The sequence below is a fragment of the Crinia signifera genome, chromosome 6 (genome assembly GCF_055691185.1).
Source record: "Crinia signifera chromosome 6, ASM5569118v1, whole genome shotgun sequence".
Taxonomy (NCBI): Eukaryota; Metazoa; Chordata; class Amphibia; order Anura; family Myobatrachidae; genus Crinia; species Crinia signifera.
In genome coordinates this window covers 146,959,860-146,980,728 of record NC_139222.1, presented here as the reverse complement: position 1 = coordinate 146,980,728, position 20,869 = coordinate 146,959,860, and the positions used below count along the sequence as shown (strand labels likewise).

Below are 20,869 nucleotides of genomic sequence, written 5' to 3'. Positions count from 1 at the left end.
TTTCAAACCCCCAGGGGTTTCACCAATTTTGATACAACTTGGCAGTGAAAATGAAAAATTACATTTTTTTACACAAAAATGCAGTTCTGGCTCAAAATTTTTCATTTTCAGAAGGTATGAAGGAGAAAAAGCACCCCAAAATCTGTGCCCCAATTTCTCCCGAGTATGGCAATGCCTCATATGTGACCAAAAAATACCAGTTGGGTGCATGGCAGGACTCAGAAGGGAAGGAGTGATTTTTGGATTTTGCAGCTCAGATTCTGGTGGAATGAATGGTGGGTGCTATGTGGCATTAGCAAGACCCCCGAAGCACGGTGAAATGATGAACCTAATAATCCATAGATGTGTGGTATATTTTAAAACACTCCTTTATACATAGGCCGGGTTTGTCGGGGCAAGTTTCACAGTGGAAAATAGTTTCCTTTCTTATTCCCTTTTTATAGCAAACTTTGCACCTTTTTTGTGTCCTGCCCTTTCTTGCAGTGGAGGGGATTTCGTTAGGAAAATGCTGCCCTGGTACAATACGGGGGCCAGTACTAGAAGTACTGGGGCCCTCTGCCTGCTGGTTCCCAAATATTAGGCCCTTTATGACTTCCTCTTGAAAGTGCATAAATGTCCCCCTCTGGCTGGTAGAACGGAATAGCACGTAAGCGTTAGGGTGGCCAATCCCGGGATCGGGATCCGCGGGATCCCGGGATTTGGCCCCCAAAACACCGGGATTTCTATCCCGGGATTGGAGTTTCCAATCCCGGGATTTCGGGATTAGACTGCGCATGCGCAGTCTAATGCCGGGCAGCGTCTGAGCGGGTGCTCAGCAGCTGCCCGGCTTCTCCCGTCCCGGGCAGCGCGGCTCTGCGCAGCAAGACGACGTCAGAGGTCACGCTGCGCAGGCCGCACAGGCTGTCTGCCTCCATACTGTTCCAGCCTGCCCAGCTGCCCTGTCCCCGGACCAGCCCGCCCAGCCGTCCTGTCACCGGACCAGCCCGTCCACCCAGCAGCGGACCTGCCGGCACACCACCATGCCACCAGTGGACCAGCCCGGTCTCCATCACCCCGGCTCGCCCACCCACCCGGCCGACCCACGCATCTGTAAGTAAATATGCGGGGCGGCCGAGGTGGGTTTTTAATAGTAGGGAAGCCAATCCCGGGATTGGGCATTTTTCAATCCCGAATTCCGGGATTGAAAAAATGCCCCGGGATTGGCTTCCCTAGTAAGCGTTATACAGTGCCATCTGGATGATATACACGGCCAGCTTCTTGTACCAGATTTTTGTTTTCCGCAGGGCACTGTACGGCTTCAGTACCTGATCTGAAAGATCCACTCCGCCCATGTACCTATTGTAATCCAGGATACAATTAGGTTTTGAGGTGTGGGTACTGGTACCTCGTACAGGGACGGAGGTGGTACTGTCTCCATGAATTGTTGTCAGTATAAGGACATCCCTCTTGTCCTTATATTTGACCAACAACATATTTTCGGTGCATATTCCCCTGCTTTCACCCCTTCTCATTACTTGGGCAATGTGCGTTTTTGGGAGGCCTCTTTGGTTCTTACGCACAGTACCGCAAGCTGCTGTACCTCTTGAACCAAGGGCCTTAAACAGGGGGATGCTAGTGTAAAAGTTATCCACATAGAGGTGATAACCTTTATCCAGGAAGGGGTGCACTAAATCCCAGACAATTTTTCCACTAACACCTACGAGGGAGGGGGGGCATTCTGGCGGTTCAATTCTTGAATCCTTCCCTTCATATACCCTAAACCTGTGGGTGTACCCTGAGGTGCTTTCACACAGCTTATACATTTTTATGCCATACCTTGCCCTCTTACTGGGAAGGTACTGGCGGAATTTAACCCTTCCTTTAAAATTTATAAGGGACTCGTCGATACAAATACATTTTTCAGGGATGTACATCTCTTCAAATTTGGCACTGAAATGATCAATGACCGGCCTGACTTTGAATAGCCGGTCAAAGGTGGGATCATCTCTGGGTGGGCACTGTACATTATCATTGTAATGCAAAAATTTAAGGATCATCTCAAAACGAGCCCGAGTCATGGCCATACGGTAAAATGGGGTGCTGTACAGAACATCTGTACTCCAATATTGCCTAATTTCTGGCTTTTTTACTATGCCCATATGAAACACCAGACCCCAAAACGTCATCATCTCTACTGCATCTACAGGGGTCCACCTAGCAAATGATGACGTGGGGTTTTGAGCAATAAACTGCTGGGCATATAAATTAGTTTGGTCCACCATTAAATTTATAAAATCATCAGAGAAAAATAATTTGAAAAAGTCAATTTCTCTGAGACCTGTGGAATCAAATTGGATTCCTGGCATGGCCAAAAACTCAGGAACCTGGGGCTCAAAATTGTCTGGTGGTGGGGTCCATACGAGATCAATTATTGGGGGGGGGTCTCAGCTGCTCTACGGGGGCGTCTTTGAGGGGGTCCCTCATCACCAGAGGAGGAAGAGGAGCTTAAGACGAATCCTTCAAATTCCCCGCTTGCCTCACTGGCTGTGTCAGAGTCAGAGGCAAGCATGGCATATGCCTCCTCCGCTGAATACATTCTTCTGGATGACTGGGATGACATTTGGGATGACATTTGGGATGACATTTGGGATGCCATTTTTATTTTTGTGTTTCTGGTAGTGAAATGTTTCAACACGTGTATAGTGTAGGGGGGGGTACAAACTTTATTTCAACCCAGGGGGGTATGTAGTGTGTAGTGTGTATGTAGTGCAGAAAAAAAAAATACTTTATACAGGAATTTGATCCCAATAAAAAAAAAAAAAATTGAAGGGGTTAAAAAAAAAAAAAAATTGAAGGGGTTAAAAAAAAAAAAAGGTCCTGCGCCAAAAATTGAGCACAGATGTTGGTCAGTAACGTCCGTCACTGAACAGCGCTCAAAGGCAACAGGAATTTGATCAAAAAAAAAAAAAAAAAAATAGATCAACCCTATGCCGAAAAAGCTGATCAGTGATGTACGTCACTAATCAGCGCACAGTGGCCACAGGACACCCACAAAATCACAGTGTGTGTAAAAAAAAAATTAAAAAAAGACCCCACAGCACCCTCAAAAAAAAAAAAAGGTGATCACTGATGCGACACTGATTACCAGTGAGGGGCAGCAGGTGCACAACCTTTGGTGCAACTGACAGTGCAACTGGCAGCAACTGACAGGTATATATAAAAAAAAAAACCTCTGCACCCCCAAAAAGTTGCTGATCACCTCAGATATAGTGATCAGCACAAAAGGCGGGGGCAGCAGACACAAAATATAGCACTCTCTATCACTGTCTGTCACTATCTCTCTCTATCTCTCACTATCTATCACTCTATGACACTGCAGCAGCAGCACTGACAGTAATATATATAAAAAATAACCCCTGCACCCCCAAAAAGTTGCTGGGGGTGCACAAAAGGGGGACAGCAGACACAAAATATAGCACTCTCTGTCACTATCTCTCTCTATCTCTCTCTATCTCTCACTATCTATCACTCTATGACACTGCAGCAGCAGCACTGACAGGTATTTATATAAAAATAAAACCCTGCGCCCCCAAAAAGTTGCTGATCAGTTAATTTATACTGATCAGCACAAAAGGGGGGGCAGCAGTCAGTTATATAAAAAATATATAGCACAATCTGTCACTATCTCTCTATCTCTCTCTCTCTATCTCTCTCTATCTATAACTTTATCACACTGCAGCAGCACAAAATATAGCACTCTCTGTCACTAGCCCTCTCTATCTTTCTCTCTCTATCTCTCTATCTATACTCGATGACACTGCAGCAGCACAACACAGCACAGGAAGTCACAGCAAGAAGTAGCAAGATCCAGGCAGTGATCAGGTAAGTATTTTGTAAGGTTCAGGTCAGTATACTGCGGCAGCTAGGCACGGTGACCGCACTGCACGCAATTCCAGACCGGAATGGCGTCTGCAGTGCAGTCACCGTTAGTTTAAACCCCCCTCCATGGCTGTGATTGGTTCGTCGGTCCGACGAACCAATCACGGCCTTTGGGGGCGGGGTGAGGTGACACCAGTGTCACCCTTACACCCCGCGGTGATTGGTGCTGTACTTTACAGCACCAATCACCTCCGATCCCTGTGTCACCGGCGAACGTTATTCGCCGGTGACACAGAAAACGCTGTAATTGGCTGTTCACACTGAACAGCCAATCACAGCGATCGCCGACGGGGGGGCGGCATCGCAGCCCCCCCTGGGCATGCAGGGACATGTCTGCTGTCAGGGACAGCAGACATCGTCCCTCTGTCACTGCGTCTCTAGACGCAGTGACAGTTTGAAGCCATGACGTATATATACGTCATGTGTCGGGAAGTACATACCGGCCATGACGTATATATACGTCAAATGTCGGGAAGGGGTTAAAGATACACTGAACTCAACATTTCCAAGTCCATCTGGACCAAATTGTTTACATTTAAAGCACAGATGCCTTGCACTCACCATAATATTTCACCGTAAAAAATAATGGGGAGAAGTCCTTAATTTAGGCACCTGTCCCACTTAAAATGACTTTTGTTCTGATTCAGACACTGTAGTAACAAACATTTTTTTTTATTCAGCAGAGACTGGAAGGGGCATAGTAGCACAGCATGCCACAGGACATGACATGCCCCTGATGTCATGTGTCACATGTTGTCCTGACTATAAAATCATAAATACTGGAACTTATGGCTGCTGTCAGTAATGGGACTATGGAGGTTATTTTGGTTGACACGCAAAGCTGCAAAATTTTAATGCTGCCCACCGTGTTCCCCCTTGCAAATGGATGTTTGGCATAAACATCCATTCGCAGCTTACGTACGAGGAGGAAATCATTCATGGTCGCCGACAATCAAATGATTTCTACAGCGTTTGCAGATGTAAGACACCTCTCTGGTGTCTTACATCTGTGAGTGCCCTGCGTGGGCGGACAGCTGACATCCCCTGATGTCAGCTGCCCGCCCCCGCGTCATCAGGAATTTACCATGGGAACGTCCATGAAACGCATTCCCATGAGCCAAGCCAGTCGTTGCCGCCCCACTACTAGCCACAAACGGGATGGCGAAAAAGCAGTTTGCCACGCATGCTCCCACATTCGACTGCACATGCGCATAACAGTATATGTGCATGCACAGTCGCTTCCCATCGCTCCCCTGTGTGAACACACAGGGGAGCTTTGTGATTAGAATAAGGGCCTCATTTATCAATGAGTGATAAAACTTGTTGTGAATGATAAAACACATTTCATATGATAAATGGTGCCCGAGCCAATCAGCTCCTGTCATGTGTCCAGCTCCAAAATATTTGCTTGAAAATGACAGTTGGGAGCTGTCATAACCCGTACGATGTACTGTAGTGCCCTGTGCAATTGTGTAATACGATAAACTGTCCGTAGTCGGACTCCAATTCGAAAACTGTCGAGCTTTTGACTCCGGAAATGGCCGCCACGGGTCTCCTCAATGTTGGTAGAGGCGCTAGAAGCTGAGATTGAGCAGGCGTAAAGCAAGCGGCCATATTGGTAAAGGCGGAAGTGTCACTTCAGCGGATGCGACGGCGATTTACGGAGCGCTCACTTCCTGTTGTGACCGGGGCCTGGCGTGGTTACCTGGGAAGTTGTTTTATGTGAGTGTGACGGTGGGTTTTAAGGGCTCCTAATTACATCGTTATGGTGATCATCATCTGAATTGGGGATACGCTTACACATCATACGGGACGCTGACCTTAACTGACATAGGAGGGCGGTATGTATGGAAGATAAACGGAATGTAACCAGATGGATGGGTATCCTAGTTGGGGGGACAAAGTAGCGATCAAAACAGCGAGGAAGCTAGGGGCCCTCTATTATATGAGCCGACGTCGTCCTGTAGTTTAGTTATAGATGAGTTGTGTGATATATATAGGGAGTGTGTGGTATGAGGGCAGGTGAATCTGGGAGTGTGTGACACGAACATGTATGGTTGTTTTGGATATCACATCAGGGGTGCTATGTGTGGACAGTAGTATTCAGGACACGTGTGGGGCAGGTCAGTGACAGGTGGGGTGCTTCTGAACATCAATGTAACCTGTGTGGTTGCAAAGAAAAATAATTAATATTGATGTATTGTGATGTCCTTTTGCAGAACACAAAGTGACACGTTGCATGCATGTACTGTAAGTCAGTGGTTCTCTCAACCTCATTCCTGAAGTACCCCCAACAGTTCATGTTTTCCAGGTCACTCAGCAGGTACACAGGTGCACTCATTACTTAGTGACACATTTCAAAAGATCCACAGGTGAAGCTAATTAGTTCAGTTGCAATTCTGGAAAATGTGAACTGTTGCGGGTACTTGAAGACTGAGGTTGAGAACCAATGTGGAGTGATCTGTAACTGTGGGAAATGTGCCACGTCTTTTAAGGAATAGAGAAGATGCCCGTCAGACACCAAAGCAGCTTTAAAGAGCTTGATTTGGGCATTTAAAGTCTGGGTTTGGACCCTTATTCTGAGTGCTATGGAGTTCTTCTCAATTTCACTGTGCTTGTGTCTAAATGACAAAACATGCTGTGCAGGTTCACTGCACAATGTGGCCACCGTCAAGGTGCTTGCTGTTTTGTTTGAAGTAGGTGTTTCTTGGCAGTGAGTATCAAGGCGCATGGAGTGGCTATTCCTTTTAGCAGTAGTACAATGCCACTGCCAAAGGGTGTAGCAGATGTGGCACTGTGCAGCTCAGAATCAGGCATAATGTGTTGTAAGGACAGTTAAGATTCTGAAACCAGTCTACATATTCTACTAAATGTGCCTACACACAGGGGCAATTTTTGCTAATTTCGCGGGCAATATGGTCGCTGAGCGACCATATTGCCCATGATGGGAGTGTGAACCGGCGATATATAGCCGGATGCGCGCTCCCGTTTTTCCCCCCCGTAGTGATCGCTGGTCGCAGGAACATGCTCCTCCTACCAGCTAATTTCCACTGCCAGGCTCCCCGGCAGTTTCTTTTTTATCAGCGACCATCTCTGGTCGCTGATGCAAACGGGATACTGAGCGATGTATCGCTGCCGTGTGTACGCACCTTGAGCGAGAATAACAAGGGAAATGCTTCTAGTCGAGTATAAGAAGTGAACATATTTATAGTTGTAAACTTGTAAATAAGTGGTGAGACAATCGACCAATTTCTCTACTAGCTACTTTTTTTTTATTTTTTTTGACAGTGTGGGGCTGGGAAACACCGGCCCTCCAGATGTTGATGAACTACACATCCCAGCATGCCTTGCATCAGTTTCAGCATGGCCACATAGCAAAACTAATGCAAAGCATCCTGGGATGTGTAGTTCATTAACATTTGGAGGGCTGGTGTAGAATCTCCATAGAATGATCATTGTTATCAATAATACTGCTCTGTTAATGTATTGAACATTACACAAAAAAAAAAAGATTTAAAATGCTAATGTGTGTCTTACTAAACCTTGATCACTATTTCTCTCATTTGGTTCTAGATCATAATTGCTGACACCAGCCTGTTCTCATCCTGAGTAGTAAACATGGCAGACTCTGTGCTTGAAGAGCTGCGTAAACTTGAGTATCTTTCTTTAGTCTCCAAAGTTTGCACTGAGCTGGATAACCATTTGGGGATTAACGACAAAGACTTAGGTGAGTCCTAAAAAGATAATGTATGCGGACTGTTAACACCCCTACAGTGGTAATCCCAGAAGTTTTCCAGGCTATACTTCAGTACCAACACTGACAATTTCCCGGAAAATTTCCCGGATTGCCACTGTCTCTCCCTTCTTGGTAGGATGAGCTCAGCTTAAGCCGCTGCCTGACTGTGTGTGGTGTGACCTTTCAAACGCCGCACACAGCCAGTGATCTAGTGCACAGCAGTGCTGCCTGGCCCCTGGACACTCAGCGGTGGGGATTTTTGCAGTCATGTTCTTTGTGCCTAGTCAGTATGGCTTAAGACCGGCATGTCCAAACTGTGGCCCTCCAGCTGTTGTGAAAGTACACATGCCAGTATGCCTTCACATACTTTTAGCATTCCCTTATAGAAAAACTGTGGCAAGGCATGATGGGATTTGTAGTTTCACAATGACTGGAGGGCATTAGTTTGGACATGCCTGGCTTAAGGCAAACACCTACAGATTGTGGTTGTTAATTGACTAGATTTTCCCCATGTATTGCAAACTGTTTAGAATTTTTTTAAAATAGTTTTTACCATACAGAGACCAAGGCCAAAGCGATTGTGTTTAATTCTTTTAACCTTCTAAATCGATACTGAAGTGGCTGTCCACTTTGGATAAAGCTTTCCAATTCAGTAGTTCCTATTCTGTTACATGTGAACAGTGACATTTTGTATGGGGTAGAGCTCCATGCATTTAAATGCAGTGAATCATAGCCACTCTTATCATTCTGTGTTTTGTGTATAACTGTTGTGGCACCTGATTGGATTAAAAGCTGCTGTCTTTTAATGACACACCTGCTAGTTTCTGGGTAGGTTTGTATGCCACTGCAGGATAGAGAACTTTGCAGTAAGGAAAACTAATGATTTGTGACAATAGTCACACAAAAGCGCCAGTAACAAATGCACTACAATGTATTAAAAGGATGTATCTCAATGTATAATGACAGTCATTAATGATCGGGCACTGCTGCAGCCCCTAATTCGAGGGTGTGTACCTCTAGGAGACAAATGGGAGAGTGTTGCAGTCTATGCGGCAAATAACCACAGAGTATGCTAAGAGGCGCAGCTGTGCTCAGTCATGCAAATACCAATACCAATTGAACTATATGAATATATAATAAAAATTATTAAAATATAATAATAAACAAAATATACATATTTTCAAAAGTGCATTTTGTATTAACACACAAACAGACAAGACTCACAATATATAACAATTAAAAGTCACTGGTTTTAATGGCTGAGGCTATGAGGCTAGAAATGGCTCTTTATTCCTTTGGGCATAAATGTGCAAATTTATTGAGGTGTAGAACACCTTATAGTTACCAGTCCCGCTCTTGGTGGATGTTCCTTGGCATTATTGTGTAATCCTATATGGAATAATATTCGCCAGGTTTGCAGTTTCCCTGCCTTTACCAGAGTTGCGCTCCGGACAATGGAGATATGGGAGGTACTCCTGCACCAATAGGAATCCAGCAAGCCACACTTGGGTACTTTAACAGCGGTTTTGTAGCAGCGGTATTCTGGGCACAAACACAGTTCAAAACTCGTTTCTCCGCCTATGTAGAACACATCAGCGGCTTCCTCAGTTCCTGTATCTCAGTATCTCCATTGTCCGGAGCACAACTCTGGTAAAGGCAGGGAAACTGCAAACCTGACGAATATTATTCCATATAGGATTACAAAATAATGCCAAGGAACATCCACCAAGAGCGGGACTGGTAACTATAAGGTGTTCTACACCTCAATAAATTTGCACATTTATGCCCAAAGGAATAAAGAGCCATTTCTAGCCTCATAGCCTCAGCCATTGAAACTAGTGACTTTTAATTCTTATATGTTGTGAGTCTTGTCTGTTTGTGTGTTAATACAAAGTGCACTTTTGAAAATATGTATATTTTGTTTATTATTATGTTTTAATAATTTTTTTTATATAGTTCAATTGGTATTGGTATTTGCATGACTGAGCACAGCTGCGCCTCTTAGCATACTCTGTGGTTATTTGCCGCATAGACTGCAACTCTCCCATTTGCAGAAAAGACACTACTATCCATTGCACAAAACTGCATAGATGACGCATATGTAAGGTGTCCATACGCTGGTGCGATTTGGCCTGTTTTCACCTGATTCAGATGGATGGGGCCATGAAAACGGGGAAAATTGCATGTGTTTCACATTGGCCTGGATGCGTGGTCCCTTGCTTATCGAGTTGGAGGTTGAACTTGCTGCACATAAGATAATTCCTATCTATGGGTCCGATGCAATGCGTGATCCTTTGTGCATTGCACCAGACCAGTCTCCCCTGCTGCAAAAGCAATCTCTTGCATTGCTTCTGAGCCAGGCAAGCTTGGCTGGGATTGCATGCAATATATTGCATATAAAAGGACCACATGCAATATATTTTATGAGGGGAGAAGTTGCCGTAAATGTATGGGGCCCCTTAGACTTCCCTGCCAGCTCCCTGTGAGTCCTTTTACATGCGATAAATTAGATGAAGGACTCCCGGGAAGTTCAGTGCTAATCAGGTCTGACTTGTGCCTCAGACAGGTCGAACCAGTGTATGGGGGCCATTAGGCTCTGTTTGTTGCATTGTTAAGAGTAAATAAAAACTTCCATGAACATTACATATTTCACAGTTTAAAAACTGCATTCCATTAAGTTGTGGATACTTAAATCCGCATTGCTCTTGCTCCGAATTTGGCTGGAACCAAGGCTGGGAAATAAAGAGTAAATCTTGAAGTAACATAAGCTTTTTTTGCCAACTAAGAACAATTCAGATAAATGCAATTTGCAACATTTCTATGAAACCGTTAAAAAAAAATATATGAATAAATGTGACCTTAAAATACATGAAGCTTAGCATTGTTTATTTTTTTTTTTTTTACATGTTTTTGTAAACATTAGTACCTGTGGTGCCTGCTGGTCCTACACTGAACATTTATTTAAAAAAATCAGCCAATCTTAACGACTAGTGTGATCGATTATCGTTCAGTGGATCATTATGAACGATTATCGTTCACAGCCCAAAAATGTCTGACCAATCATACCCATCATTAGGCTTCCAAATCTGTCCAATTCACCGTGATGGTTGTACAGCCATCTTGAAGGTGTGATTGGCGATTTGTCTCTATACATTGTGCAGTGTACGTAAATGCTCTGATTATTGATCTTTGATCCTTCCCCTCCACCATGTTGAGCAGTGCATGCCTAGCTTGTTAAATTATAACATTAAAAGTATTATGATCTCTAATTATACAACTGCTCTCTGTTGCAGCTGAATTTGTCATCGATATCGCAGAGAAGTCGACTACTTTTGACTCTTTTAAATCTGCTTTGGAGAAAAATGGAGCAGAATTCACAGTAAGTGCTTTGGGCAGGTCTTCACTGTTGTGCATTTAAAAAGTGCTTCAAAAGCCAAGATATGTTTTGCCTATACAATTTAAGAAAAGTAGGATTTACGCTTAACCGATCTACAGTCGCTGTATCTTGCAGCATTAAACTGGCCTACTACTTTGATAAATACTGAAGTGCCCCTTCCCTCTATCTGGGTGCTACTTGTATACGCTGCAACTCTCACAAGGATAAACAAGAATCAATGTAGAGTGTGAGGTGAATAAGTGGACCAATTGCAGGCCACAGTCAAGACACAGCAGATTTTGGTTGGTTCTCCCATTAACATTCTCGTTACCTTTTAAAGTTTAGTTTAAATTTTTTTTTTGCTGGTACAAAAATGGCAGACGTCCGAATAAAAATGCATCTGAATAATTTCTTTAAGAGCACGGAATCATAAGGGGATAATATCAAAAATCATAATAGTAGAGCTACAATTAAAATAAAAACAAATATTGATGTTTTCTATAGGGAATAGTGATAATGTTATGTAAAGCATCAGTATTTGGCTTTACAACTTCAAACATGCTGCACACCGCCATGTATGATGGTCTAAAACCAACACATAAAATGGTTACAATGTCATTAATACCATTATGGGTTTGACCTCACACTTTACCTATTGTGGATACTTTATCCTCGTACCCAACGCTTTACAACTAGGTTGATGTTTTCTACCTTTTATAACCTGAAGCAGGCAACCATTTTCTGGATAATCTTATACACTGTTGTACTTTTTAAACTCAAAAGAATGTTTCCAGTAGGTTTATGAGTTATTTATGTGTTTACAGGATTCTCTTATTAGCAATTTATTGCGTTTGATTCAGACCATGAGGCCACCAACAAAACCATCAACAAGCAAAGGTTTGTGTGATCTTTGAGTCTATATATCATATTACATACTGTGGTTTCTCTGGGCTTATTTTCCTGTTTATTGTGAAAAATAAAAACTAATAATTTGTGCGCTTCTAGCAGCCTGAGGTTCACCTCCACAAACCTATGAAGAACCACTTCAATAATACAATAAGGAAAATGTTAGGAGGTCCCACTGGGTGCTTCGATAGTTAGACTTTCTCTCCACAAAGTTATATTTGGGATATTAATACCCCCAAAAAAGAAGGAAAAAAAGCATACTGTAGTGTAATGTATAATTATGTTGTTCAAAAATATACACAATTAAGGATAGGACTCGTACGAAATAAAAATGTCTACACATATAGTAGACAATAGCGCTTATTGAGAGACGATTCCAGTCACATACTGTAGGCATCACTTTTTTTCCTTTCTTCAATAGAACCAATAAGCGCTATTGTCTACTATATGTGTACACATTTTTATTTGGTATGAGTCCTATGCTTAATTGTGTATATTTCTGAACAACATAATCATACGTTATTACACTATTGTATGATTTTTCTTTTTTGAGTATTAATATCCCGACTATAACTTTGTGGAGAGAGAGTCTAATTACCGAAGCACCCTGCGGGACCTCCTTACATTTTCTGTATGTTGTTTTCCTGTATAGCTTTATTACTCTTTATGGGCGTGTCTTGGCTGTAACATTGATGTTCTATTGTGTCTGACTATTCCTAGCCCTAACCCTCTGTTACCAAACCTTTTCTTTGTAGAGAATTACTTTCTATTTGGTAAAAAACAACAGCCCAAACCTGCTCTTTATTGATGGCACTTTGTCCCTCATTCTAGTTTCTCGGTAAGCTGCGAGGATGGCAGATTACCGAGATGCAGAGACGCTGGCTTCGAAAACAGTGGGAATTAACTTTTTATTTGCAAGCACATAGGCGACCCCGCCGCCTTCAGGCATGCTCTTTTGTTCTTTTTCCTGTCACAGATGCACACCCCAGTGCACTGACAGCAGTAAGGGGCACACAATGGGGTGTATTCAATGCGAGGGGGTTTTTATGGTGAAGATGGCTTGTTTTTGGCGAAAACAAACCCCCTCGCCAGCCGTTTGCCCTATTCTATGTGCCGCGGGAATTCTCACCGTTAGAGGATGGCAAGTATTTCCCCGAACAGCAAGGTTCGCGGGTAATGGATTGAGCCCGCTTTATATAGCCGCGGGCCTCGCTGTTTTGGTGGCCTCTTAGAAATGGCGAGGTGGAAACGGCGAGTGCAGGGGGTCAGTTGAATACTAAGGGCGGTTAGGAGGGCGAGCAATTGGCATTGCTTGGTGTCATATGTCGCCTAATCAGCATTAAATATACCACATGGCGTGGTCAGCATGTGATGCAATCACTGTGCCTCTCTACATAAGTGTATTGTGAAATATTGTAGTGACCGTAGGAAGGAAGTTGTTTTTAGTGCAACATTCTTTCGTCAAAACATTGATGTTGCTTTCACATCGCAAAATGAAGGTTCGCACCGGGACTTTAAAATGGGTCAGTCTCGGCGTGAACCTTCATTTTGGGATTTTCACATCCCCACAGCGAACCAGCAATTATGCTGGTTTGCTGACAGCATCAGGGGGCGCGGCGGGGAGTCGGTGCGTCATCGGGGTTGACTGAGGAGGCAGAACTTAGAGCTGGCGCTGCCTCCTCCATAGTGTGATCAGGAAACGGGTCTTCTTTTTTACCAGTTTGTTTTGCCGTGTTGCTACCCGTTTTTGGGACACGGTAACCCCTTTCACATGAACTAATTACCGGGTCAAAACGGCTTGTGAAAGGGGTATGTGTCGTATTTAGTTAGCCAGGACCTGTAATTGGCAGCTTGTGTTGCACATTTTTTTTGGAGCACTATATCATTTTTTTTTTTTTAGCACTATAGCGCTCGGACCTCGGGACCCCACACAGTTTGTTTTCCTGGTCACATGGCAGGTGCAATCATTACTCACTGACACATTTTAAAAGATCCACAGGTGGAGCTAACTATTTCACTTGATTCTGTGAGGAGACCGGCAAAACATGCACTGTGTGGGGTCCTGAAGACCGACTTTGAGAACATGTGCACTATAGTGATCAGATTGTGTTAGCAGCTCCATAGGCTGCATGCAGATTCTGCCTCCTGCAGTTAACATGCAGAAGCTTCCGGGATCCGTTCTCTGCAATTAAATCTGTCCCTCAGGAGTAGCTGCATGGTAATTATTACATACAGGAGTAGGGCAGCAGTGACTGACGAAACAAGGTATATGTTTGTGTCTCGTACTAAAGCATGTGTTTTTTATATTCCATACTGCTGTAATGTCCAGTTTAGCTTGCACAATATAACTTGATAGTCTTTGAACAATATATATCCTTATTTTACACATAGCATTATACCTTGTCTATATTTTAACATTTTAGAAGCATTGCTTAAGCCCAAAAATGAAAAAGAAAAGATGAAAGAATTATTTCCTGCGCTTTGCCGACCAGATAATCCCAATGTTCGAGTAAGTACTTTTCATGTTTATGCCATGGTTATTTTTCAATTGGCCCTTAGTGTTCCTTCTAGGAACCAAACGGGACAGGGCGCTGGAGGGGCGGACCGGGCATGCCAACGTCACAATTGGGGGCGTGCCGGGGCGCCGCGTCACAATTGGGGGCGTGCCCGGGCCGCCACGTCACAATTGGGTGCGTGCCCGGCCCGCCGCGACACTGAAGGGGGTGTGCCCAGCCGTAACTAAGTCCCCGAGCTGCCGGGAAAGCGCTGTGCACCGCAATCTATGGCAGCGCTGGGCTTCACCGGTGCACTCCGGCAGGCAGCAGGCTGTTTTAGCGGGGCGCTTCTAGAGGGGCAGGGCGCATTCTGCCCTTTAAAAATCGGGTAGGGCGCAGCACCCCGCTAAAACAGCCTAGCAGGAACACTAGCCCTAATTTTTGAGATATGAAAATGTATTTAATATTTCTGTAAAATTAAATTAAACAGTGTTAAAGTTTTTATTTTATTTTTTTATTCTGATTTAAAAAAATTCTAATTTTATAAAAAGAGGATAATTGCATACATTGACACTTCACTTTTTGTGTGTATACTGAGGGAGATTGTTGGAGTTCACTTACCATATTTGCCGGCGTATAAGACGACCACCCAGCATTTCCACTCAATATATAGTTTGTTATATAGTGTTCACTCTAGGATTCAGACCGGGCCATAGCTGGGGGGCGTGCCCGGGCCGCCGGCGTCATCAAAGGGGCGTGCCCGGGCCGCCGGCATCATCAAAGGGGGTGGGACCGGCTCCTCCAAAGCCACTATGCTGCCGGGGAAGCGCCGTGCATCGCCGTCTACGGCGACGCTGGGCTTCCCCTGAGGCTGTTTTAGCGGGGCGCTGCGAGAGCCTAGCCTAACGGGAACACTAGTTATATACTCGCCGTATAAGACTAACCCCTCTTCCGCACACCTTCCACACACCAAATAAAACGTAAAAGAACATCAGATATGATTTCAACATGTTAATTTATATTATACTGGTATTACATGAGTGCCATTAGTATTAGTGCCATTACAGTACCTGTCATTGTCACAATTGTACGGTCGTAGAATGAGGTGGGCGGGCATCGGGAGGCCACTATGGGCAGCTATGTCTATCCCAACTGAAGTGCACCCGGCATATAAGATGACCCTCCCACTTGGAGGCATGTTTTTCAGGGTAAAAAAAGTAGTCCTATATGCCAGCAAATAAAGTATATACTTTGTGTGTGTTAGGCAATTTCAACTTAGATGTTTATAGGGTACTGATACTGCGTTTGCTGTTTTTTTTAGTTTGTACTGGTATAATAGGTAACAGTAAAAACACAAAGGCTAAACCAGAGCTCCAAGTTACAACATGTGTGGGAAACAATAAAATAATACTGTCACTTTTAAATTGTAGAATAAATTCTCCAATGGCTGTTTTTCTCCTGTCCTTTTAGATTATCTGAAAAAGTATCCTGACTCGTACAGCCATTAGGCGTGCAAATAATGGTGCAGATCATTTAACAATAGTGAAAGTTTAATGATAGATGTACACTTACAATATGCAAGTTAATACAAGCATGGATTAAAGTCCCCAGGCAAAAACAGCAAGTGTACAACAGCTGCTCCAATAATGCCAATCCTGGAAGACTCCTCACTTTCCCAATTAAGGCATATGTAAGATAAGCCAAAAAAAGGCCACAATAGTGTAGATCAATAAAATTCAAAACTCTTTAATATGCAATTACACTTATAATAAACAGGAGATAGTTAGCGTGAAACATGAGTCCCAATGCAAGACTGGAATAGGTGTAGTTACCATCCCCGGTTAGATGGAAGTCCAGCTGACCCTCCAGAAAAGTCAGATGGCACAAGATATAGGATACAAGGATACACGTTCACCAGAGCCCCACTTTACACATTGCAGATCGCCAGATCCTTCTGAGGCACTCAAAGGATTAATAGGAGGAAAAAGTATGTTCTTCCATGGTATTATTGGACCTATAGATTAGATATTAAACTGTACAGGCTCTCTGCATATGCGAGGCTCTTTCCTACTCTGGCATTGGCCCATACAGAGCAGATACTATAGTGTACATGCTGTGGTATCACGACTGACTGGGCCCCACATTCCTTCACTTGGCCCCCTTGGTATCTCCTGGTAGATGTATGCAAGATATATTTGACTTTTTTTTTTTTTTATAAACCTTTCTATACTCTAATGTTCCAGTGTATAGGTGCTGCTTGCTTAGAGAGTAATGTGGCTTGTATTTTGCATGTCAACAGAGCATGCTGGATCCAGAGGATCTGAAGGTTGCTGCAAATGCCTTGAAAGCACTTGAAGCATTAATGCCCAGTATGGAAGGGCAAGAAAAAGACAAAAGGACTAAGCACAAGTAGGTATCATTTTTGGGAGTAATCAGAATCCACTTTATTGGCCATGTGTGCTTGCGCACACTAGGATTTTTTTTGTGGATTTACAGTGCAGCATCAAGCAGGGATGAGGGGGGAGGCATTACATACATTACATTGAGACTTTACATGCGGGGACGACATGCCCACCTAGCAGCCTAGACAGCCATCAACGGCGCCACTGATCACTGCAGCAGCCAGGTAGGTAACCATATAAGCACAGTACAGTTATCACACAGGGAATACACTGAGGCCTGGGGAGAGGCCTGGGGCTGGAGTTGGGCATCCCCTGGGCTGAGTTCCATGCTGCTGTCCTCTATAGTCAATCATACCTCCTCCCTGAGGTGGGGGGCGCCGCCACGGCATAGAGGGCTCCTGCTGATGCTGGGGTACAGAGGCTGTGGCCTGCGGGCCTGATCTTCCTCTGTCACAGCTGGGTGCCGATGGGGGTCGCCACCGCCGCCTCTGGGGGTCATCATGCCGGGACCAAGCCTGCTGCCGGGGCCTTTGAGCTACAGCCAGATTATGTTGTGTTTTTTTTTCCCCAGTGAATCAGGCAAAACATCAGACACTGGGGCAGATGTATTAAGCCTGGAGAAGAGATACACTGAAGATAAAGTGAAAGGAGATAAAGCACCAGCCAATGATCTATGTTTGAAAATGACAGTGGGGAGTTGATTGGCTGGTGCTTTATCTCCTTTTACCTTATCTTCATTTTATCTCTTCTCCAGGCTTAATACATCTGCCCCACTATAAGAAGCTGTTCAGGTGTTAAACCACCTCAGGTTTTATCACCTGAGTTCCTGCAGAACAGTGTGGATACAGTTGGATACAGTTTTATTCAAACTTGTTTTTGAGTTGGGTTAGATGCATTGGGGGTTTCTGTTAATATATTCTATTTCTGCATATTAGTCTTTAACCGTACCTTGTAGACAGCAATCTAGCCCTCCACCAACAGATATTGTAACATTGTTGTTCTATAAATATTTTTATTTGTTGAATTAATCGTGTACTAGCAGCATTATCATAAATGTGCACGCAGCCTTTCTTATATAGCTTGTCAGAGAGAATTGTTTCTTCTGTCCTTAGGGATAAGAAGAAAAGGAAAAGCCGCAGTCGTAGCAGAGACAGGGATCATAAGCACAAGTACAGATCACGCTCTAGATCCAGAGACCGCAAAAAAATGAAGTCTGATCGGCACAGATCAAGGAGCCGCAGCCCCATTAAAGAGGATAGGAGTCGTAGCCCCAAAAAAGAACGCCGGAGTCCCTCCAAGGACCACCGGACCCGAGAGCAGCACAATGAAAAGAACAGTGAACGCTGGAGAGAGAAGCATGTGGACAGGCCACCACCTGAGGAGCCTGCTATTGGGGATATTTACAACGGCAAAGTCACCAGTATCATGCAGTTTGGTTGTTTTGTTCAGTTGGAGGGTCTAAGGTAAATGTGTATGTTTTTTGTTATGCAGTTCAAAGGTCAAACAATGTAATCTTTTTCTGTTATTTCTTAGATAAAAACTGGATACACACTCCAATCCCAGCCAAATCAGGCCTCAGATCGGATTGTTTATACCAGGGCTGGGCAACACCGGCACTCCAGATGTTAATGAACTACACATCCCAGGATGCTTTGCATTAGTTTTGCTATGTGGCCATGCTGAAACTGATGCAAGGCATGCTGGGATGTGTAGTTCATCAACATCTGGAGGCCGGTGTTGCCCAGCCCTGGTTTATACAGTTTTACTGCTTACAGATTCTACAACAAATCCTCGCTACACCGTTGTCCAATTTTTCAGCAGACCTCCAATCTGCATCTGCTCAAAAAATGAATATGGCTATCGGGCAAAGGGGATTTATTGAATATAATGTGATGGCAAAGAGGAATTAAATAACTATGGGTACAGGGGATTTTATAGCCCCCAGCCCCACCAAAAAAACAAAACCGTGTTTTAATAATTTATTAGCTAGTGCCTTCACCTGGGGTCAGCGGCCTTTAATCTTTTATGTTGCCACCGTTTTTCCAGGATTTATGGCATCTTTTCTTTTTACCTGGTGGATGGCAGTCTCATCAGGGCTTGTGACAATATTCTCTTAAGGTGGTTGGCGTCTTCTGGCATCATCATGTGTAAGCTCATTTGCATGGCTACTGTCCACTTCCTCTGGCATATTCTCTGTTCAGGAGCGCCTCCACTGTCAGACTGCCATCTGCTGCTTCCTTCTGGTTAATATAGGCCTGCAGAGGGGAGCAATGATGTGGCAAGACACTATTGGCTTGCTGTGACCATCTTGAATTTTAAAAATGGCATTGTGATATTTTGAAGGGAAATGTTGCCATAGACCATACTGCCCTCTGCTGAACCATCCTGGCAGAGGGTACACACTTGTCCAATGGCGGGCAGACTAGTTGGTTGGAAGAGGAACCTGCCAAGGTTTAGAAAAGTGTGTACCCAACTTATGTTTTGTTGTGAGTTAACCGTTTGTTTGTGTCAATAGGAAACGCTGGGAAGGATTAGTACATATATCAGAGCTACGTAGAGAAGGGCGAGTGGCAAATGTGGCTGATGTTGTAAGCAAAGGACAAAGAGTAAAGATTAAGGTTCTTTCCTTCACCGGATGCAAAACCAGTCTAAGTATGAAGTTAAGTATATAATTGCAATGCTCTGTAAAGAAATGCTAATGTATGACACAATAGCTTTGACAGAACCCAGTAATGAACTGTTTGATACTGTATGTGTTTGGATGCACTAATAGACCTGTAAAAATGAAGTATGGGTTGAACCAGAGGAAACCTAACATAGTGTGTGCTTCAGTTTGTATAGGCTTGACTTGCTTGTTTATGTGTAAAGTAATGTTCAACTTTCTGACTACAGGATGTGGATCAAGATACTGGGGAAGATCTAAATCCTAATAGACGGAGGAACCTGGTTGGTGAGAACAATGAAGAAGCCTCAATGCGGAACCCTGATAGGCCTAGCCACCTTTCTTTGGTAAATGCCCCTGAGGTTGAAGATGACACCTTGGAAAGAAAACGGCTCACCAAGATCTCAGACCCAGAAAAGTGGGAAATTAAGCAGGTACATCTTTACACATAGAGTTTCAATTGATGCAAAATAAAGAACATGTTGTTCTCCCCTTCCTACTAGATTGTAAGCTCCTCTGAGCAGGGCCCTCTTCCCTCCTGTTGTCAAAGCCCACTTCTCTTCACATGTCACTCACAGCTCTCCTATACTCCAACACTCAGTGACCATCTTTGTCCGCATACTCATCTCCATCATTGGCATCTAGCCTCTAGTTGTATGTTGATTGAGTCCTCACTACTTATATTTAAGCTGTAATGTGTATTGATCTGTGGCGCTCTTTATTTGTACTGTGTTTTTGTTATTTATTCAATGTTATGCCAAGCTTTGTTTCCCTGTATTGTTCCTTTGTACGGCGCTGCGAAACACTTGTGGCGCCTTATAAATAAAATTATAATAATAATGTTGTAGAGTTTGGCAGCGCAGCAACATGTCAGCCTGCGCAGAACACAAGGATCTTTGGTAAATTTACTAATCATGCAAATATGGAAGACCAGAATTATTGATTTCACAGTGCATGTACCAATAAGTGACCAGATAGAGGAAAAACTATTAGCTTTATATGATGTTGCTTAACCTTAACACCCCATCCCTAACGCTTACCCGCCCTGCATGCTTACATTCAGGGTTCCAGCATCAACAGCTTTGTCCGAGTATTTATTCCAGCGCCAGTCTTCTGGCCGTTAGTCTGGATGCCGGTGTTTTGACTGTCGGCATCCCTTGCATCGGGATTTCAACTGTATCGCCTAGCAAGAACAGCTTTACTAATGCAGGCGTTGACCACAACCAATGTGGCTGCCGCCTGTGTCCTTAGTAGCCTTAAAGCATAGTGAACACAACTAAGCAGCAGCGACCAATTGTTTGTCATTCTCTCAGGAACTATTGAGGAGTCACTGGGGATCTTCAGCTTGCTAGTACAAGAAGTTTTTCTGAATTA

The 20,869-nt window shown here is 43.9% G+C and overlaps 1 protein-coding gene across 3 annotated transcripts in view; it reads left to right on the top strand.

Annotated features, from left to right (window-relative positions):
• Positions 1-5,484: 5,484 nt before the first annotated feature.
• DHX8 (DEAH-box helicase 8) overlaps positions 5,485-20,869 on the top strand; it is a 36,988-nt gene continuing 21,603 nt past the window's right edge. The window contains exons 1-9 of one of the 3 annotated variants that reach the window (XM_083147572.1): positions 5,485-5,640; positions 7,492-7,645; positions 10,948-11,033; positions 11,855-11,927; positions 14,360-14,445; positions 16,731-16,840; positions 17,946-18,296; positions 19,349-19,493; positions 19,726-19,929. In XM_083147572.1, the coding sequence (XP_083003698.1) occupies positions 7,537-7,645; positions 10,948-11,033; positions 11,855-11,927; positions 14,360-14,445; positions 16,731-16,840; positions 17,946-18,296; positions 19,349-19,493; positions 19,726-19,929 (1,164 nt within the window). In that variant the 5' untranslated portion in view covers positions 5,485-5,640; positions 7,492-7,536. Of the gene's footprint in view, positions 5,760-7,491; positions 7,646-10,947; positions 11,034-11,854; positions 11,928-14,359; positions 14,446-16,730; positions 16,841-17,945; positions 18,297-19,348; positions 19,494-19,725; positions 19,930-20,869 lie in introns of all 3 variants that reach the window. The other 2 variants (XM_083147573.1, XM_083147571.1) reach the window with 2 other exon arrangements.